Below are 21,997 nucleotides of genomic sequence, written 5' to 3'. Positions count from 1 at the left end.
AAAGCGGGTTCGGTATCAGTTTCGCTTTGTTCCTTGCAATTCGTAGCTGGGAGGGTGCAGTTTGAAGTAAGAAGAAGAAGTTATTGAAACTCTGTAAGTCGTTATTGTAGGTGAATGGCATAGACAGACAGACAGATATTGACTGGTTTCTGTGCAGCGGAGCCCTCTCCCTGATGCACATCCGCCAGGAGGAGGTTGCAGGGGGTCTACTTGCCCAAAACCTAGTTTGGTGCCCAAAATGCTTGAAATGCAACGTAGTGGGAAAAGTATAAAGGAGATTTGAAATCTAAACTTGTTATAGAAGTCAGACTTCGTCCCTATCTTTTATGATCTCTAAGGCCTGCAGAGGGAATTATCTATCTATGCAAAAGGATGGCCGAAATTTTTGAGGAAATTATATAGGGAATCATACGCAGCTATCGATTTATCTCACGTATCGATCCCCCACAAGAGATTACATATACACAGCCTCTTGTTATGTTTGCTATCTGAGCTTACTTGACATTTCTGAAGTAATTTAGTTAAGAGGAAATGAGTTGTTCCCAGTAGAGAGAGCAAACGAGTGGAGTGAAGGTAGCCAGCGTGATAAATGGCTCTTTCATTTGGAGATCTCCAGAGCTCGTTTAAGGCTAATTTTCTGTATTAGCCCCCTTTGAGCTATTAATGCAATAGGCAGGGACCGTGGCCCCTCGTCTCTTAGCTGCCCCATTAGAGCGAGCATTAAGCTACCAAGCCTGAACTCTACTGTGGTGGTGGTGGTGGCGGTGACATAATGAAAGGTGCTTTTTAAACTCTCTTAATCTAAAGTGGCAGAGGGTGGTTAATACGATTTGAAGGGGGCTGGTCAATGAACAATCAATAAACTAATAATGAGTAGGATGCGGTACATTAACAGGCTAAAAATCCAACGAGACATTAAAAAATCATCGTTAACTCCCAGTTCCGTTAAGATTTGGGTGGTGAAAGTGGGAGGGAGGGAGCCAGATAAATCATCAAGAACGATAATAATCACCAAGAGCATTAATACCAGATTTAACTCGGCTTTAAGAGCTTACCGGCTCCTCTTTTTGAGGGCTTTCCCTCGATTTCTGCTGAAATGAAGAGAAGGTTTTCCGTGTGTCAGGAATAAAAGCTCGGGTACCCTTGTCAAGTGCTCATCTGAAATTTGCTTGGCACTGTCTTTGGCAAAAGAACTTGTCGCCTTGCAAAATCTTGAGCGGTCCGAGTCCCAACTTAATTTTTTGTGACTCTGGGGCACAGTCAGTGACCTTAAAATTATCTTGAAGTATTTATTTACTTTCAGCTGTTTCTGACGGTCGTCTGCAAACTCGCATCTGATTTAGCACGAAAAGCCATCGTAACCCTAACACCTTAACTCATTGTCTCCTTGCAATCACCCTCTATTGTTCATGCTATTTAAAAGAACCTTAAGAAAGGAGGTGTTTAGACATTTTTTAAACTCTAAATACTACAGCATAAGATTCCTCTCCACCTCTTCTCAAAGTATTGGGATAAATGATTAACCGAAAACCACTCTGGCCTCAGTTTTCATGTGATAGATCTGGGAATTGGAGATGTTGCTTCATTGCTGCTCAGTTTCGTGCTTTTTCCTGAATTACCCACTGAACCTTATGATCCCCATTAATTAAATGCGAAACAATTTAAAGGGAATCCATTGCACTTGGAATTTTAGTCCCAGTTTTCAGAGGAAAGGGACTGAGGTGGTGGAGCGAGAGTGGGGAAGAGGAGGAGAGGACAAGAAGGACAGGAGGGAAAGAGACATGAGCACACACTTCATGTGTTTGCTCACTGAAATTGAAAGAAGTACCGTGCATTTTAGTGACAATGAGAAGAAGGTTGTCCCTGGACTTTCAAGGTTTGCCCACCTAGTCAGACGGAATCACCAATAAAAGCAAACCCTTGGTGTTAGAATGGACAAATAACTTCTCACTTATGTCAGTCCCAGGAAGGAGAAAAAACTATTTGAAGGCATTTGATAGCTGACTAGTAATAAGCTGCTCCTTTATGTTTGGTAGTAAGGAAAAAAAATATATCCTCTGACTGATTCTTTGATTGACTGATAAGACTATAATACTATTTGCCAGGGTTATTGCACCAATATCCATAGCTTAGAGCCTTGTTATTCACCTGTTTGAAAGATCAAGTTCTGTTTAGATATTTAAGTGTTGCTGAAATGCTTTTTTATTTCCATTCCCTCTTGCTCCTGTGCGGTTTTGTGCCTTTTCACGGGTTTGTGGAGGGCAACCCAACAGAGAACCGCCACCACCACCAAAAAAATAAAACCCAACAAAAAAAACAACCACCAAAACCCAACCCTAAGACTTAATATATGCACAGAAAATTGTAAACATGTAAAGAACTGAAAGCTTCACGCTGAGTTTCGCCATGCTCCATTTCCCCACCATTTCCTGCTGTCGTTTTAAAGCGATCTCACTCATCTAGAGATCCCGTTTGCAGGAACAGTATGTTTATAATTACTAACAAATCAAGCGGCTACTGTTGCTCTCCCGGTTTATTGATAAGCTGAAGAGAAATGAAAGGGGGAGAAATGACAAAGAGGCTGGAAGTAACCACAGGAGGAGTAAAAGAGAGAGAGGGGAAATAGGGAGAGGAAAGGAGAAAGGAGAGAAAAGAAAAAGAGAGAAAGGAGAGATGGAGAGAGAAATAAAGAAGATAAAGAATAAGAGAAGGCAGAGATTTTGGAAAAGGGAATTAGGTATCTGTGAATGCTCACATACACACAGCGAATAGAGTGAAAGAAAATCCAATAGTTTGTGCGGGGGATGACAAGAACTAAAAGAGAGAAAGTTAAGGCAGAAATGGTGGGGATGCTGCCTGTACCCGTCAGTGTTATTCTGTATTATTTCAGCGCTGATGGCAATCCCTAACCAACCGGGCAAGTTGACATCGACTAAAAAATACACTCTGCATTATAGTTTATTTACATATACGAAATGATTTGACACATGCAGCCGCACACACGGACGTGTCTATCTCTTCACCCCCTAAAACCTCCACGTTAGATTATCTCTGGTAATGTCTGGGCTGTATCTGAAAGTTACAGCCGTGATAAACATATAGATATGATATAGATAGAGATAATTCATTCCACGGCAAACACTTTTTTGAGGCAGCATTAGGTAATTTACAGAAGATATAGAGTCTAGATAGAATACATCTCTCTGAAGCTATGAAATTGCAATAGATATGCTTACACCGCCTGGTAAGCCTCTAAAATGGGTTTAGAGTTATTAGACTCCAACTGATGGGCATGTTCATATGGTCCTTTTCTGGGAGGCAGTGGCAGGCAGAAAAGCTGGGGAGCTCTCAGCATAGCAGGGAAGGGAGCCAACCCGCTTCCCAAAAGCAATTTGCAAGGAAAAAAAAAAAAAAATAATACCGAGCACGTGAAAATCCATATTTCAAAGGTTAACTAATGTAATGAGTGCTCCCACAGGCCAAAGCGAGTGGTGTGAGGTACATTTAAGCATTGCACGGGTCCCTCTCTCTTTAGTGAGGTTGGACTAAGATCAGATGTTCGTGGAATTGCTGCCTCTTGTTTAATTTCTCAGTTCACTGGACAGTGACCTGATAAACTGGTCACTAAATATAGCCACTGTAAAGGTGAACACGAACCGCTGAGCCCGTGTGTTTGTCAGAAGGAAAAAAAAAAAAATGCCAGTCATGACAATCTGTCTGGTGGCACTGCTTTCACCGAAATGTTTGATTTTGTTTTGTTTTCTGTTACTTTCTCTTGATGGTTCACTCGAATGACGTTGCAGAACGTAGTGCATAAAGATGGGAAGATACGTGGCTTTTTTTCCTCTTCCATTGCTAACTCTGATAGCCACAGAGTCTTTACCTATAGAATCCAAGGAAAAAATAATAATAAGAAAAAATCCTATTAATAGCAACTAAAGTAGGAGCTGGCCTCTAACTCTTTTATAACTGTTTCTTTGCCTTTCTCAAACTATTTCAAACCGCCTTTATGAGCTGCATAAAGTGCCTAACTAAAAATAATAGAAAATAGGAATCCATTTCACTTTTCGATTCCCTGAAGTAAAGCCACTCAAAATAATTTGTTTATACTGGAGACTATATACAAGGCATATGAAGCAAGCTGTATATCTAAAATCGACATGCCTTTTGGTTTTTAGCTGTTATAGAGCTTTTATTGTGGGGGTCTGGTCTGGCAATAGGAAATGATCTGTAATAAAAACAGTGAAACACGGTTGTGTCTATTCCATAGTCTGAGGTTATAAAATTGGCAATTGCCCAGTAGTTAGCACTTGGTAATATATTAGGATACCCGATCTTATTGTTTAGCAGCTCCAGACGACTTAAATATCCCCTCAACCTTAATGGTTTGATTCTCCAGATATGTTGCAAATAAACAGGGTTTTTATGGCTTAACTGACATGTATTATAACTACCTAAATAGCTGGCATATGTGCATAATAGAACCCTATTATTTGCCGAATTGGTTTTACAATTGATTGAGTGGAAATGGGAGACTGTGAAGTAGTATCTGCTCGACTAGGGTGTGTAATCAATTAGTCTTCTCCTCTGAAACATGCCCGGGCTCTACCACCAGCAAACCCCTCCATTTCGGAGTAGGTTTTCTATAAGGAAACGCGTGTTGCCGCGATTCCAAGAGGAAGCAGCAGTAGCAGCTGTCAGCTCTTATTAACTCCTGCATAAAACATACCTTAAGTACGGTTTGTTATCAATTACTTGCAGAAATGAAACAACTGGGAAAATGCAGCGAGGCTCCCTATAAATTAAAGTGATTTGTTGATTGATTAGAGCACCTGCTGTAAATCATAACAGTTACACACAATTATGAGGGAGCTGTTTAACTTCATTTGTAAACAAAATTCACGTCACGAGGGAATGGCTCTCATTTTTAGTTTAGCCTTTCTTTTGTTTGTTTATTTCTGAGTGTGTCTGGTTGCTATTATAGGAATTTGTTAGTTATAATCCCCTTGGTTACTCTTAAAATAACCTTCCTAGTTTCTCAGAGAAAAGGACCATTTCGTTTTGTCGTGGACAGAATAACACGGTTTTATTTAATTTAGTTTCATTTTATCGTTCTGTTTTGACTTTTTGCCCCTTAACTTCCTTTAAATATGTGTTACAGAAGCAGATCAGCTTTATTTTGGGAAGGGAGAGTTCCCACTGCTTCACGAACAGCACAATATGATCAAGGTGGCAAAAGCCAGGGTTAGACCAGATTTCTTTTTTCATTATTATTATTTTTTTTATGCTGGTGTTCATTTTTTCTGAAGGAAAAGACTCATTTTATTTCATAAACCAGACTTAATAAAAACACAAAAGCAATAACAGAGCTGTCTTCTGCTTGCTGTATCCTCCAGCCTTTATACTGACTTAAGACAGCAACTCCCTTCATGTAGTGAATTTATTCCTGGCTCAGCTTAGCAGTAATGGAAACATTAGCACAAAAAAAGTAAATTTTCCTCTTTTTTTCCCCTCCAGAAAGGCGCTGTCCGTTGTACAAAAGGCATCGGGGGGCTCTGGGTGAGACACAGGCTCAAACCCGAAATTTGCCAGGTGCTTGCCAATATGTATTTTATTTCCTAATGCTCAAACCTTGCATAGAGGCTGTACTGCACCACCCTTCTCTCCATCCATCATTCATGGAGCAGTTTCCTAGAGGTTGGGGGAGCAGCACCCTTTAGGTTGCTGGAGCTAGCTAGGGATTCAAAATTCCCTTTACATTTTGCTGTTCTGTGCATGTCAGGGAGACTGATTATCCTATACTCCTTCGCGGCATGATGGTTTCTCTCTCCCCTCCTCCCCTTTTCTTTCTCCAGTTCCGGTTCCTCCAAAATCTGTTACTTCTTTGATGATGAATAAAGACGGCTTCCTGGGTGGAATTTCAGTCAATACCGGAGAGGTGTTTTGCTCTGTACCTGGCCGCTTGTCTTTGCTTAGTTCAACTTCAAAGTATAAAGTAACTGTGGGAGAAGTTCAAAGACGCCTTTCTCCTCCCGAGTGTCTGAATGCATCCCTCCTAGGAGGAGTACTTAGAAGGTAAGAGGTTGGGGCGAGTGCACGAACATGCCCGTGTGTGGGCATCCATGCATGCACCAGAAATATTTGGTCAATGGTAAAGATGATTGAAAAAATGCATTGATCTTTTTGTCGTAGCATGGGTATGAAATGCTCAGGGTAAGGTGGAAATATTCTGTATTCAGACATTGAGATGAATGCATGGAGGCCAGAGAAAGGTTTGACCTTGGATATTTTCTAGCAAAGCAGTCCAAAATGAACGAACTGAGACAAACTTCTTCACTCTTGTACACGCACGCACTTTCTATCTTTTTCTCCTCAAACTTCCCTGTTAGCAAATGGGCAAAGTAAAATGCCACGATGGGGGTCTTGCAGTGAGATGTCTTAGGATTAGCTGGATGTATTTCAGGACCTGATGGATTTCTAGGAATTTCCTAGATAAATCTAAGAGCCTTTCCCTACATGGCAATAACGATACAGTAATTGACGTGGTGTCACACAAAACATTATTAAAATCAGCAGGGGATTAATAGGCAACCTGTAAGGTAGATAAGTACCTGACTAAAGAAAAGCCGTCAACAGATAGCTTTGAAATTCAGAAACTTAGTGCTTCAGCTAGAGAAGGTTGCTAGAAGAATTACTCACGGTTGGTCTGAAGGTCTTTGCTGTTAAACATGTGTGCAAATCACCCACTAATGTCCCCGTGGGTTTTGCCAAAGACCTTAAAATAGTTGGCATTGTTGGTACTGAGGAGAATGAATGAGCACTGGAACAGGCTGCCCAGAGAGGCTGTGGAGTCTCCTTCGCTGGAGACATTCAAAACCCGCCTGGACACGTTCCTGTGCGATGTGTTCTGGGTGATCCTGCTCTGGCAGGGGGGTTGGACTGGATGGTCTTTCGAGGTCCCTTCCAACCCCTAGGATTCTGTGATTTTGTGATCCTGAGGTGGTTGCCTCTGCATCATAACAAGAGAGATTGTGCATTTAGGTACCAGCAGCAAGAATTTAAGCTCTGAGGTTACCAGGCGGAAGACCTAACAGGAGAAAGGTCTTTATCTTCTTGACAGTAACTGAAGGACTGTAAATTGTCCTCATGGCTTGCAAGAAAAGTGAGCTACGGCTCCATCTCTGGTCAGAACAGGGAAGACACTCAAGCTAATGAGAAGCTGAGAGTGGATAAGAGTTCTTTTTCTACATGTCAGGTGTGTGCCAGTCTGGAAAAGAAACCCTTGCTTCCAGACAGGAACAAATGCATACCAACTGCCCCTGAATAAATTTCAGATCGTGTTTAAAAATTTCTAATCTTAGAGGAGGAAATACTTTGCCAGCTCCAGTAGCAGCAATTAGGCAACGTTGACTCTCAGATGTTTTAGAATGAAGTAGGGTATTGGGGTTTTATTTACTTATTTATTTATTTTTTAATTCAATGAAAAAAAATCATGTGACGGTGTCAAGGGTTCCAGCTTCCTATCTGGAGACCAGAGGGAAAGTCCTGCTTCATGCAGTCAGGCACCCAGAAATACATGCGAGAATTAGGGTCTCCCAAAATAGATGCTGTTCCACGTGAATGTCTGTAATCAATGTTTAGCTGCGATCCTTGCCAGCAAGGGCAGCAGAGATTTTTACTTACAGATGCTAACCTGCCTCCTCATTCTGTACAGCTACAAATGGAGCAGGGAGAATATCTGAGAGATACACTGTAGAAAATATAATTACGAAGGTAAAGAAACATAATTATTGAACTTCAGTGGATTTCTGGAGGTGACCCAAGACATAATCATTGGCTGCTGCTGACTTCAGTTCCTATCTTGAATCTAAATTTTAGACAAGCTTTTGGTTCAGAGCAGATGAAGTACAGAAAGCTGCTCTTCTGCAGTTCTGCCATCTAGCCCTATTTACTTTGATAAAAAATAGTGGAAAGCCAGTCTGGCTTCTCTGTCGTCTGTGGTTTCCTCTAGCTAAATGTGCCTGCTAATTCTTAAACAAATTTGATGAAAGAACTAAGACACAATTGGGACGGACTTCGATCGGAGTGCCAAAACTCTCCTTGATTTCGCAGGTGGCAAGATTTCATCCCTGGGGGTTTACACCTATATAGGCTTCCGAACAATAACTCTCTATTTCCCACCTATAGTTCACTCATCCTTTTATTGTCCTTATCAGTAACCTCCGACAGATATTCAAATCTTCCTTCAGGCAATCAATTCCCTCTGTATAACGAACCCTGCCTTCAGGTGAGCTCTTCCTCTGAGCATCGCCTTTCGGCACAGCACCCTCACACACACATGCACGAAATGGCTTAATAAATACTTTCCTTCCTTTCTATTTATCCACACGCATACATATTCTCCCTTCGAGCCTTTCAGATTTTTTTTCCTTTATTTTATTTTTTTTCTTCGCCTCATTCTTCTTCCCATGTCAGCTCTTTCCTGGAATAACCGAGGATTTCATTTTTCTCCTCTGCCTTTTTGTCCATCTTCTTACTCCATCTCAATACGAGTTAGTGTCACACAGTAGGAACCCATTTGCTTTCTGGAACAGAAGCTTGTCCATTAATTATTGCTATCTGGCATTATTTGATTTCCCTGGATAAAACAGGGAAAAGTGGCTTCATCCCCACTACCACCCCTGTGAGAAATTAAGCAAATCTCAGCAAATCCGAGCAGAAACCAACACACCCAAAGTCGAGCGAAACCCCCTCCAGACTCCACTGACTGCACAGACGTTTTCCAGGAACACTGCGGGGGCAATCACGATGTTACTTTCTTTGCAATTCTAGAGCCAAATCGAAAAACGGGGGGAGATCTTTGAGAGAAAGACTAGAAAAAATCGGTTTGAATTTACCAGCCGGCAGGCGTAAGGCCGCAAATGTCACTTTACTCACCTCCCTGGTGGAAGGTAAGCCAAGGGTTGCAACTCCCTTCACACCCCTGCCTAGCCTGACCTCGTGTGTGACACTGTACGAACCCAATAAAACCCCACCCCTAGCTCAACTTTGGAGATCAGACGGAAAAACCTCGCAGAGGTGAAATTCAGAGCGGATTAGGGTGAACATTGACATGGTTAAGCAGCCCATCCCCAGAAAAGTAGTGACTGGCCGGAGGGTCATTGATTCATCTGGGTGGCAAACGTGTGTGTGTAGATGTGTGTATATGGATGTGTGTGTGGTTCTGCAGGTTATTCCAGTCCCTCTTTGCTATTAATTTCCAGCCTGTGCTCTGCAACACCACATCTCCTCCATCCTCCCGTTAAATCTCTCCCTCACTCCCTCCCCCCCGTCACCGCCTCCCTCACCCCCGAGTTTATTTATGGCTACAGGACGCTCAGTGAGGAAAAATAATAGAGGGGGAAAAAAAATATTATATATATATATAAATATATATATTATATAAGATATATATATATAATATATATATATAATTCTAAGGAAGGAAAGAGGAAAGGGGAGACAAAAGTTTAACCTGGTTTCATGTCAAATAATACCATTTTGGTGGTCTGCGTGTTTCTTTGATTTGTTGTTACTGTATTGAAAAGGAAAATTTAGTGCCATAATATGTTCGGGATATGTGCGTGTTTATGCTGAGAGAAATTGGACCTTCTCCAAAAAAACAAAACTGGAATAGTATGGATGAAATGATGAATTGTGTGTATCTACATAGCACATACACACCGAGAAGCGTATAAATAAGCCACTTATCTCTTCTGCGTATAAACATGCATAAACATTTGTGCTAGATATTAACTTTTAAACTGTTTTGAATGAGTTATGGGAGAGATAAGACTTCACCGCATGCAGAGCTGAAGGCAGGCTGGCAAAAAGACAGGGTCTGAGAAAAAGGAGCTCCTCCTGGTACCCTCATATAGGTTATGCTGAGTGTGCAAAGCACAGCATAGGTTACAGATATAGGGTCCCGCTACAGGAGACGTGCAGGATTTCGAGTGTGACGATCGCCCTTTAACAGCGGGGTTACCACAGCTTCGCTCTCTCTGCATGTGTGAGCACCGGGGCACCTTAATCAGAGCAAAATCAGCCCCTTCCCGAAGCTGGCTCGGGGTTCAAAAAGCCTGCGAGGTTTGCAGTGATGTCAAGTGTTGAGTAAGGTGTACATTCCCCTCCTCTTCCCCGATTTCCCTACAAATCAACAGTTTGTCTTGAGACAGCTCCCTCCTTTTGGAAGAAGCTGCGCTTGCTGGATATTTCTCTTCTTTTCTGCTAAGAGCCAGGCTTGGCTTTAGCCTTGCTGCTGTTGTATCTCCCAGAGCAGAAACGCTTCGGCCAGACCCGGGCGGGATTACCCGAGCGATGCCCTGGGGGACCCTGCCCGGCGCGGAGTGACCGCGGCTGGGAGTCCCCGGGGCTCCGCCGGCTGCTCTCGCTTTCATTAAGTGCCTTGGTGATTAGCGAGAAGCCTTGGAAAGCAGTAGATGACGTTGGAAAGCAACTCCTGATCCTGAAAAATAATGTGGGCCTGGAGTTATTAGACATATCTGGTTTGCGTGTTGGAAATCTTCCCCCTGGTCCCTCAGGCGGTGCTTTGACGGGTTTAATGCTTTATTCTAGAGGGGCTGAGCTATTATCTGGTGGAATCCCCCTAGAGTCGAAGGGGTTTTTTCCCTCCCCCCCTCCTCTTTTCGTCCTTTCTGCAACTACTGTCTTCTTGTGGCATAAAGTACATCACTAGGAGTTGGATGACACGAACTTCTGGAGGCAAGTAACCTGAAACCAGGCAGGCAAGAGAAGTGACAATCAGAATTAGAGTTAGAATAATTATTATTGTTCGCAGAAAAGGTCGCCATTGGTTGCTATCCAGCCAGAGAGGAGTTTCTATTGTATGATGGTCAGTTAAAAATAGATTAATAATTTCTAGCAGACGAAATGCAGTCATCTTCTTCATTTTACAGATGTGCTAATAATGGTGATGATAATGCAAGTGCTTTGTGCGTGCGTATAAACAAGGGTGTATATCATGTCCCACACAGAATTGACATTAAAATTAACATTATATCCACATACGTAACATTTTGGGCAGTGTACTAGTGTATTGAAACTGGAATTGTTTTTTTCCTGCTGAAAGGGAAGTTTGCATACTTCTGTCTTTCAGGATTTAAGTTTTCTCCTTTTCCCACCCCTCCCTCAGTTCATTTGAAAGTGTATGTGTGTGTGTATGTTACATGTGTGTGCATGTGTCAGTGTGTGTGCTTTTCCCACAGCTCTGCACAATCAGCTGCACGGGTACTCACCACCACAAGTGCACCATAGCAAAGACAAATCTTCATCCGCTGAAAATCTGTCCCATCAACTTACTTCTGCCCCCAACATGTGGAGGGAAAACATGGACCCAGAGCTTATCTTTAAAGCAAGGGTTGTGATAAGGTTTCAAAACACGGCCCGAAGGCGCTGGGGTCTCCCAGAGGGAGGGGGGGGCAGCAGCTCAGGTTGGGGCCGGCGGTGTCCGGAGGTGTTAATGCCTCTCTTGTTCCCTTCAGGTGAGGCCGTTCATTTAGCTCGGGATTTTGGGTACATCTGCGAAACGGAGTTCCCAGCCAAAGCTGTTTCTGAGTACCTGAACCGACAGCACACGGACCCCAGTGACCTCCACTCCAGGAAAAACATGCTGCTTGCTACAAAGTGAGTGCAAAGTTAGCCACCCCTCTTCTGCCCTTCCCCAGGGAAATCCTCCACCTCCTTAAGTCCTTCCTCTGAGTTCCTTTTGAGAGCAGGCGGAGTTCCCAGGCCCCAACTTATCTCTGCCCTGCGGGGAGGAGGGATGCTTGTATGGTCCTGTGGGCAGGGTAGACCCTATGGCTGCTGCAGTGGGGTTTCTGCCAATGCACTCTGTCCCTATAAAGTATGTAGGCCACTGTCCTGTACGTAATTTCCAAGCCAGCACCCCCCCACACACACCTTTATGAAAAGGGGAATCTATATTTTGCTTCCACAGCATGTCTGTCTGTCCCTCCTGCTGCTCACACACACCTGTCTGTCTGCTACCAAATTGCAATGTCTTTTCCATAGGGTTTAATAAAAAAAAGCAACCCACAAAAAAACCACCAACCAACAACAACAAAACAACCAACAAAACCCACCACCATGTACTGCTCATGGCCCTCGGTTTGGTTCCCTCAACCCACCTTTCTCCCTTGGGACTTTCTCGGTGGATGGGCTGTATTGGATGATTAAAACTTGGCTGTGCCTCCCAGGCTGTTAATGGGGTGTTACACAGCTTGCTCAGGTCCTCAGCACTGGCTGCTGTGAATGTCCACACACCTCCATCTATCTGGAAAAAAAAAAAAAAAAAAGGAAAAAAAAAGGAAAAAAGAAAAAGAAAAGTACCAGCCCAAACAGCTCTCATTTATTTCATGTTCTGGGACGTGCTTTGCCTCTGATGACAGTGTAATTTAAAGAAATACATGGAGGGTTGAAAAATCATTTGCTCAAATTTGTCCAGATGTTTTTTAGACGTGATTGGAATTTGATTGCCCTTTTCCTCAGGGTCAGAAGATATTAATGTCCCAGAACTTTAATTGCTCGCAGACCATGCTTTGCTCTTTGAAGATGTAAAATGTTGGACTCATTACTGTTTGTTCTCCAAATTCAAAGTTTCCTCTCTTGCACTTTCTTAATGGATAATACACATAGAAGTAGACCTTTATCTTTCCTCACCTTCTGAAACCTTTAACCCACTGGGAATTTCAGAGAAATTCAGAGGATGACAGCTGAATGCCTTTTTTTGAAAGGTTTCTTTTTTTCTTTCTTTTTATTTTTCTTTTAATTCTGGACTTTTTTCTCCAGTCCCTGGGTAGGCATTTGTCTCAAAGAAACTAATCCTTTGGGAAGCCCATCAGTCTCCAGGGTTTCTACGTTGCCCAGGAACCTGTTGGCTTGAAGGGCTTTTGGACCACAACAATGCAAAAGAAAGTGAGGGGGAATTCACTAGAAAAATAAAATCTTATTTTTCCAAAGGTGTGGACAACCAAAGAAGAGCCAGATGTCAACTCTGGTGTGTTAATTGGGATGCCACCCCTGTCCTCCAATAAAAAATAAAATAAGAAATACTAACTTTGCTCCTCATGCAATGAATAAGACCATATGGAGTCCCAAAATTTTGATCATCCTCAACAAGGTCCCCCACCCAAAGCAGTCTCAGAGAAGACTCCATTTTGGCCCTTCCCTGAAGTGTGTCCCTTTGCCACCCAGTAGGTCTTAGTCCATGGTTGTACTTTCCTCCAGGAACAGCATTAATGGGAGCTGCTTTGAGCCAGGGTCAGGTCTCCAGGCAGATGGGTTGTTGGCAGACCTACTATAGCCCATCTCCCTTTCATGCTGGTTATTTCTAGGACCACCAAGCAGGGCTAGGTTTTTACAGTGCTTCAGAATCTTAGATTCATAGAATCTTTTATGATGGAAATGACCTTTAAGACCATTGAGTCAAACAATAAACCTAACACTGCCAGGTTCACCACTAAACCATGTCCCTAAGTGCCCCATCTACATGTCTTTTAAATACCTCCTGGGATGGTGACTCAATCACTTCCCTGGGCAGCCTGTTCCAATGCTTGACAGCCCGTTAAGTGAAAACTTTTTTTCCTGATATCCAATCTAAACCTCCCCAGAAGCTTTCTTGTGGCTGCAGGAGAGCTTTCTATCTCCAGACCTAGTATTACCCTGCAATTGCAGGGTAACTCTCTCCTGAAGAGCATCAACTGGAGTAGAGACCATGGCCAGTCCCAAAACCCTACTGGGGGAAGGGAAGGTGGCAAGAAGGTCCTATTCCAGGTCTTGGGATTGGCCTGAACCCGTCCCTTCCTTTAGTCCTGGTTGTCTCAGAGATGTGTGACATGAGCCTAACCGCCGCTTTTCTCTGTCTCTTGTCCCCTCTTTGCCTTTCTTTCTTCTGTGCAGGCAACTTTGTAAAGAATTTACAGATCTCTTGGCCCAGGACAGGACGCCCATTGGAAACAGTCGGCCCACCCCTATTTTGGAACCGGGCATTCAGAGCTGCTTGACTCACTTCAGCCTCATCACTCATGGCTTTGGGGCCCCTGCTATCTGCGCTGCCCTCACGGCCCTTCAAAACTACCTGACTGAAGCTCTCAAAGGCATGGACAAGATGTTCTTGAACAACAACACTGCTAACAGGCACACATCTGGCGAAGGACCAGGTAGTAAAACTGGAGACAAGGAAGAGAAACACAGAAAATGAGAGAGAGAGAGAGAGAGAGAGAGAGAGAGAGGGAAAAGAAAGGCAAAGAAAAAAGTAAAATAAATAAAAGGAGAAAAGAGAGAGAGATAATCTTTTAAAACAAAACCATCTTAATTTTAGCTTTAAAAAATATTGGATTGGGCTTTGGAAGAATTCTATTAGGTAGGACAAAATAATAATAATAATAAATAAATAAAAAAATAATAAAAGAAAGACAGTAATTTAAGATCAGAGGAGCACAATGGCGCAAGACCAGTGGTTCAGAGTCTCTTGCCAGGAACATGTGAAGACAACCACCAGGATTTTTTCCCACTTCTGTTCTTTCACATTTTTTAAATAATGATTTGGGGGGGAGGGGAATATAATAATAATTAATAATAATAATAATAAAAGAAAGAAATGAATAACTTATTGGAAGAAATCGGAGAAACATTTTTGGTGTCAGTGCTTTGATTTCTTGAGCTGCACGGTCTGTCTTGCTATTATTTTTAAGTTTTTTGTTCTGTTTTGTTTTTGTTTTTTTTTGTGAATGATGTCCTGTCTCCACCCTAGCTAAAATGATCTTCCAGAGCTTTCCTTTCTGAGCAGCCCCATCACTTCATTCCCCCCAACTCTTCCTATCTCATCTCACCACCCTGGATCTGTCTATACCGGGAAAGGAGGGGAGGAGAGTGCAGAGACCTCTCCTGAACTCACCACCACCTGCCAGCTCGAGCTGTGCTTGTGGCAGCATCTTATTTTGCTGCCATTAGATGGGAAGCTGCAAGTCGTTGTAGCTCAGTTGAATTAGCTAACTGTATTTTTTAAGAACTTCTGGTTTTCCTGGTCTAGACAGACTCTCTGTTTAGATTACCAGTGTTTACAGTGTGTATGGGCGCGTGTGCCTACGTGTGTGCATACGGGTATGTGCACGCAGAACTTGACAGGGGTGTGTGTTTATCTTCTGTATGTTTGTGTATATATATATATGGATATACACTAATATAGCCATATATATATTGAATATGTGTGTATAGCCACACATATTCATGCACGTAAACATACCTTTGTAATTTAGTACTTGCCTTTGATGGTAAAATGCCTTGTCTATGATAGGTTGCAAAATCTGAGAGCAAGGTCTGGCAAAATGTCAGTGCTATCTGATTTCTTAATTTTCTGAGATCTCCTCTTTTTTCTCTAGGGAGTTTTATATTCCTTACTATGCCAATGTTTCAGTCCTTAAGTTCCTTGAGTAGTGAGTGTGAGAGATACCTCCCTCCATTTTTAAAGAACTGTTAACAACAACAAAAAATGAGTGATATGAGTATGTAATTCTTTCTCAGGAGTATGCACTATTTTATTTTCTTCTGTTTCCTAAAGCTTTGCCCGCTTGGCTTATGAGCTTCTTCAAAGAGGACTAGAGATCCCTACACAATATATCAGGTACAGAGAAAAAAAAATCCACAATTCTGATATTCTGATACTTTTCTCTTTTTTTTTTTTTTTTTTTTTTGCTTTTTGCTTTTTTGCTTTTTCAAATCAAAGCCAGTTGTTTCCAAATTCTGTAGGTGCACTTCTTTAAAGAAGCTCAAAGGGAATAATTTGAATGAGATAAAAAATGTAAGTTGAAACTGAGGTGTAACATTACAAAGAAAATAAGAGCTGTGTTGAATGTTACCACACTTGCTTGGCACTAAGGTTTTGTACCTAGGGAGGAAAGGGTTGCCATGTGAGCTAGCTCCTCGTGATGGGAGTGGGGAGGGCTTGCCAGGGAATATCCTGATTTCTGAGCTAAGTCTGAGGAAATCTGTTTCTCTTAGGAAGCTTTTTAAAAAAATGTCTTGTGACTCTTGCTTTAGAACAAGTTGGTGTGGTAGGGGGGGAAAAAATGTCTTAACTCCAATGTTTTTCTCAGTGGTTTGGTGTGTGACAGGATGTCTCATGCATATGATTTGGGGGGGGTTGGAGGGAGAATCTGATTCCTTTCCTTTTTTTAACATACATTTCTTTGTCTTCTGTGGTAAAAATTATGCTGAAGTGTAAGGATATTAATTTCTATTTGGATTCTGCCCTGTTGGTTAATTGCATGTGTTTCTCAGTGGCGTAGGGTTCGTGCACTAACACATCTTTTTGCTTATGTCAGAACAGTTACTGGGTGTGGGTAAATCTCCTGGAGTTGCTGGCAAACCTCCATTGGGTCAGGTCCCTCCTGGGATCCCTGTTAAAGCTGCAGCACTCCATCCCACCAGCCTTAGCAGGCACACCTGAACTCAGAACAAGGAGAGAGAGAGACAAACGAGAAGCCTTAGCCTTGCTTCAGTTTATAGATGCCATCCAAAGCGGATGGTGGGGGAGAAATAATTCAGCAATACTCCCAACAAAATTTTCTTGAAACAAAAAAAGCAAATGAGCCTCCTGATTGTCACTCCTAGTGTCCTTAGGCACTTGTGAAACAGATACAGAGGAAGGCCTGCTCTGCTCTTCAAATCTTTGATCAGCAAGCAAAGGTCTTGGCTTTTGCCCCCTACCTGTGAACTGGATATGTGTGTGGCAATAGAAACCCAGGAACCTTCCAGCCCTGTAGAGCACTGACCCCTTTGGAGCTGCTCCTCATTCATGTAGCTTTGGCTCTGCTGGGGCAGAGTGCTTCTCTCATGGGAGAAGAGGGGGAAGCTAAGGCAAGCAGCTTTCTTCACGAGGCACTGGGATGAGTTGGAGGTAGCCTTCAACCCTGGCAGGTCCCTGGCAGTGGGTTTGGTAGGTCGCATGCCCCTGTGGGTGTTACCAGAGGAGGTGTGGATCCCTGGGTGATGTAGATCTGATGGATCTCCCACCATTAGGCTGGGGACCCCTGGTCCTCCGGAACCCACCCCTTGTCAACCACCTCCAATTTTGAAAGGCTCTGGGGAGGAACAATTCAAACTCCAGTGCAGGGCAGGCCCCAGCAATGATGCACAGGAAAGGGAAGTGGTGTGTGTGCATATGGGGAGGAATGAATGACACCACCTGAAAGCACAACTCCTGATGAGACTACTCTGCTTATTGAAGCTGAGCACAATGAGTTGAACATTGTTTTGCCTTCCCTCCTCAAAAGTCTTTGTGAGGAGCCCATGGGTACAACCCTCCAGCATCACCCAGGCTGGTGGGGGTCCCGGGTGCTGGAAAGACTCCAAGTTAGAGCTCAGTCTTCCACCTCCTCAGCTTCACACACAGGGACATGGGGACTTGCTCCCTGCCACCCCAGGGCTTCCAGTTGAAGACTTTGGGGGGATGTTGGGAATGCTCCCTTTAACTACAGAAGACAGAAATCCACCACAACTGTGAGTTAATGAGGTGAGGGAACTGCTTGTAACTTCTTGGGGAAAGACCTTCACACACACGTGCACATACACACCCATGTGTGAGGGCCTGATCCTGCTGCTGAAATCTCCCCTAGGCACAGGTTTGGTCACCTGGACCAGGACCTAAACCTTGAGAAGGTTGAGGGAAGAGTTTCAGTTGACTCCTGGCAACTTTGGATCTGCCCCTCGTGCCTTCTACTTGGAAGAGACAGACTGCAAATGCCAGGCTGTGCTTTGCTCAGGCGAAATCAAGCCAAACATCAAATTCCCACTGATTTCAGTGGGCTGCCCCCCATTTACTCCCCAAGGTACAGAGACAAAATCAACAAGGTTTCTGATTTAAATGCACCAGGGAGAAAACATGGCATGCGAGTGCACCCACCTTGTTTCTTCCCAGTGCTACGGGGATAACACCAGCCCAGTGCTGGTCCTTGAGAAATATCCATTGGTTGGTGGCTCTTATCATTGCTGAGGACTGAGGTGCCCTCCCAAACTAAACTCAGTCTCCCACTGGAAGGCATTTTGCTGCTCCCCTACGCTTTCCCAGCCTAACTTCTTATGTTGGCGGGACGCTTCAGACGTTTATCTGATAATTGAGTTATTAAAAGATTTGGTTTCCTCGGGATCGTAAATCAATAAACAGGAGGATTAACATGGCAGCTTTGCTTTTTAACTCAAGGGAAAAGTTTGAGGAGAGACCGTGAAAAGTTTGTTTTTAAAGCAAACAGGTGGGTTGCTGTAAATTTAATTTCATTCTTAGTCTCCTTTTTTTTTTTAAAAAAAAAGCAAAACAAAACAAAACAACAATTTTCTATTTTCCATTAGAAACACTTTGATTTTATATGCTCCCTGACTTTTTTTTTTTTTTCCTGGCTGTTATTCACACAAGGTGTGAAGGAAACAAGAAGCCAATTTTATGGGAATCCTTTTACAACCCGATGATTTCTTTAAAATCGGGTCGTGTCTTGTCCCACCTAATAGAAATTCTCTGTGAGAAGCTGTTTGCATCCCAAACCAACCTCCTCCCAAATCCCCAAATTTGCATTCGGGACTGGGAGGGAGGGGGGAGAGGATGGTATTAAGACCTTTAGCTGTGCCCAAAGGGCTTATTCCCTTCCTCTGCTCATCTCTTTCTGACCGGTTTATCACGCAGACCCGCTCTGCTCTGTTTTAATATGTTTCTCAGAGAATTTGGTGCTCGTTTCAGCTGCCGTAAGCATTGCCAGATCGATCAGGCCAAACTCCCCCTCCCCTCTGGCTTCCCTGTGTGAGAGAGACCGTAGGCTTTTTACAAATAGTATATTTTCTTATACAAAGGGAAAAAAAAGTGAAAGAAAATATCCCCAAACATACTGGCAAACCCCTGAACATTTCGAAAGAGACGAAAACATTGTGTGCCAGAGAGAAATAAAAGAGAAAAAAAACCCCACCAAAACCCCTAACAAATACATGCAAAGCTCTGAAAAAGAGAATGAGAAACTGGAAAGATGAGAGAAAGAAAAAAAAAATGTCTCCTTTTATGCCCCAAAAGATCCCTTTCACCTCCTCTTCTTGAAAAATTTGACCACCCAGTGAGAAATAGCAGTTTATCGACTCTTCCTGAGAAGAAATGCGTAGAGGCATTCAGTATTGAGTTTGTATATATTTATTTATGCTTAATTTAACGGGAATGTGTAAATATGGCGAGCAAGTAGTTTTGGGGTTATTTATCTGTGAATCTATACCTCTGTGAATGGGTGGGGGAATTTAAAAGAAAAGAGTAAAAAAAAAAAAAAGGTAAAAAAAAACATACAAAAAGGAAAAAAACAAAACCAACAAAAAAAAAATCCCGCTTGACTAGATAGTATCCTATCTGAATCTTTTCTGTTCTTTATAGACAAGCTGTTATGGTAATGGGTAGAAATTGGTTTCTTGTCCAGTGATGACCTGATTTACATAAATAATAAGAATAAGAATTAAAAAAAAAAAAAAAAGAGATTGTTGTGTTTTTGTTGTATTTTCCTCTTCAGTTTTTTTGAATGTTGGTGCTGCTTCGATTCTGCAGACGGATTTACTTATAAAGCCAAGAAGTCTCTATTTTCCCAATCTAGGCTTTGGGGAAATCCAGGACATGTCTTCACATAAAAAAAAAAAAAAAGGCAAAAAAAAAGACAATAAATATTGCTTCTCAGAAATGTCGGTATTTTATTTCTGTCTGACTCAAAAGTGTCCATATTTTTACCATTCTTACCTCTTCATTCTAAGCAGACCTGTAATAAACCTCATGTCATGTTAACGTGAGCTTTCGTTTCATTTTGCTTTTACCAGTTGATTTAGGAGTAAGTCTTTTCCTTTTCAAGGTATTAGCCATTAAAAGAAAATGTTGTGGAAGCTTTCAACGTCAGGGAACGATTCCCCCTCTCCCATTCCCCCCCCCCCCCCCCCGCTGTGTTACTGTGACTGTACGTTTCACTTCTGTATACGTGGATGTGTGTATATGTATGTGCATATATATATATATATATATACTCTTAAATATACATCGGGAGTGATGCTCCTATTCACAGCGCAGGATTATTTCCTACCTTCAGGTCTACAGTTGCAGCACCAGTAATTAGCCAAAGGATATATTAAAACTAAAACAACTTCTTCCTCCATGCTCACTCGCCCCCCCTCCGTCCCTGGCGCTCCGGCTCCGTTCCCAAATCGGCTTCATTTAAGTTGGTAATCGACACGCCTGAAGAAGAGCTGTGGGGAGATCCGGATCCCTGAGGCTAACCTGGAGCCACTCCGGAGTCACTCGGGGTTTGCCCTACGGTTGGGTGAAGGAAGAAGGGGGGGCGAGTAGGGCCTCAGGTTTTCTTTGCGGGGTTTGTTCTTTTGTAGTTTGTTTGTTTGTTTGCTGTGTGGCTTTTTTTGCCCCCAAAAGTTATTATGGAAAGCACTCTTTTTTTTTTAATTATTTTTTATTTTTTTCTTGTAAATCAGCGTCTGGAAAGGACTGTCAGTTTAACCCTCCTCACAGTCACCCTGAAAACAAACACACACGTGTAATCAAACAGGGAGCCCTGGGGGTGGAAACCGGTTTAAAGCTTTTATTGCGGTGAACTATTTTGGTTAAATACCCTCTCTGAAGACTTGGCCGGGTTGGATTTTATCTGTTGGGTTTTAGAATGAGTGGTAGTTTGAGAGTGCAGGAGAGATGCAGGAGCTGTAACGGGCTGTGGATCGATTTTTGCAACGTAATATTTCTCTCGGAAGGGAGAGTGGGAGAACAGCAAAAAATTAATCCATCCCCATCTCCCAGACCGTCTCTTTTCTCCCTCTCCTTGCATCTTGGACTACAGGAGCCGACTCATCCGACTGTCCAAAGTGTACACAATAAATCATCATCATCATAACTAAAAAAATTCCATCCAACCAACCAGAAACCAAACCAAAGGAAAACAAAACAACAAACCCAAACAAACAAAAAAGAGAAAGAAAGAAAAGAAAAAGCGTTGCAAGAGACGAGTCCAAGTCTGCTCTATGGGGAAGCTTTCCAGGCTCGGCTCCCTCGGCTTCAGCCGGGCTTGGACTCAGCCGTGACCTACTTTCTCTCCGTGGTGTGATGGCAAAAACGCCCAGAGCAAGTCTGGGGGGTCAGGGATGGATGGAGCGGGTGGGGGAGGGGGTTAGGGGGGACGGGGACAGCAGCGCCCGGGGTCCAAGTAAGGGGAAAACGAGGCAGGGGGGGAGCAGCGGAGCTGCGAACAACAGAGAAAAGGGAATCCCTTCCCCTCCTTTCCTCCTTTTTTTTTTTTTTTTTTTTCTTTCTCCTGTGGCTTTGCAGGGCGAGGAGAGGGGACCCTCCAAAACTCCCCTCCCCAGCCCCTTCGCCCCATCCGTGGGCAGATGTGGGGGGAAGGATGCCCGCTGGCGAGAGAGTGCCGGGAGGACCTGCAACACTGGAGTTGATTTCCAAAAGCCAAGCTGCCTGCCATGCTTTTTTTAAAAAAAATTGTTTTGTTTTCTTTTGTTTTAATCGCACCGACGGTATTATTTTTAGTAGAGCACATGTTTTGCATGAAACCTGTCAAAACAGCTCTCGCAGTTCCCAGCGGAGTCTGGGAGGGTTATTGGAAGGGGGGGGGAGATCAGGAAGTTTCACGGTTGTCCAAGAGCTGTGCAACAGTTATGTAAAAAAGGGAATAAAAAAAATTACAAATTGCACCAAGCAAAACTCTTTTACAACTCAGCAGAAGCCCCCGCCTGTGGAAACCGAGGGCTCCCTGTAAAATGGGACCCGATGAGACGAGGAAGGGCTCACTCCGAGTTTCCTAGGCTCCCGGCGACAGAGCCAAGGCTGCGAAAGCAAAGCACATATGTCTTTATAATGAAGTACAGTTAGCTGCTCCAGGAGGCTGCTGGTGTGCCTTGCCACCCCCGGGGCCGGGGTCTC

At 43.2% G+C, this 21,997-nt stretch overlaps 1 protein-coding gene across 4 annotated transcripts in view; it reads left to right on the top strand.

Annotated features, from left to right (window-relative positions):
- Positions 1-19,604, top strand: part of TFAP2B (transcription factor AP-2 beta) — a 32,464-nt gene extending 12,860 nt beyond the window's left edge. For 2 of the 4 annotated variants that reach the window (XM_051615578.1, XM_051615577.1), the window contains 4 exons: positions 5,856-6,075; positions 8,833-8,951; positions 11,541-11,682; positions 13,957-14,287. In XM_051615578.1, coding sequence (XP_051471538.1) covers positions 5,856-6,075; positions 8,833-8,951; positions 11,541-11,682; positions 13,957-14,257 — 782 coding nt within the window. In that variant the 3' untranslated portion in view covers positions 14,258-14,287. Of the gene's footprint in view, positions 1-5,855; positions 6,076-8,832; positions 8,952-11,540; positions 11,683-13,956; positions 14,288-15,616; positions 18,332-19,586 lie in introns of those variants that run through there. The other 2 variants (XM_051615576.1, XM_051615574.1) reach the window with 2 other exon arrangements.
- The last annotated feature ends 2,393 nt before the right edge of the window (positions 19,605-21,997 follow it).

Source organism: Apus apus, chromosome 3, assembly GCF_020740795.1.
Source record: "Apus apus isolate bApuApu2 chromosome 3, bApuApu2.pri.cur, whole genome shotgun sequence".
Lineage (NCBI taxonomy): Eukaryota > Metazoa > Chordata > Aves > Apodiformes > Apodidae > Apus > Apus apus.
This window is presented reverse-complemented; position numbering and strand designations above follow the sequence as displayed.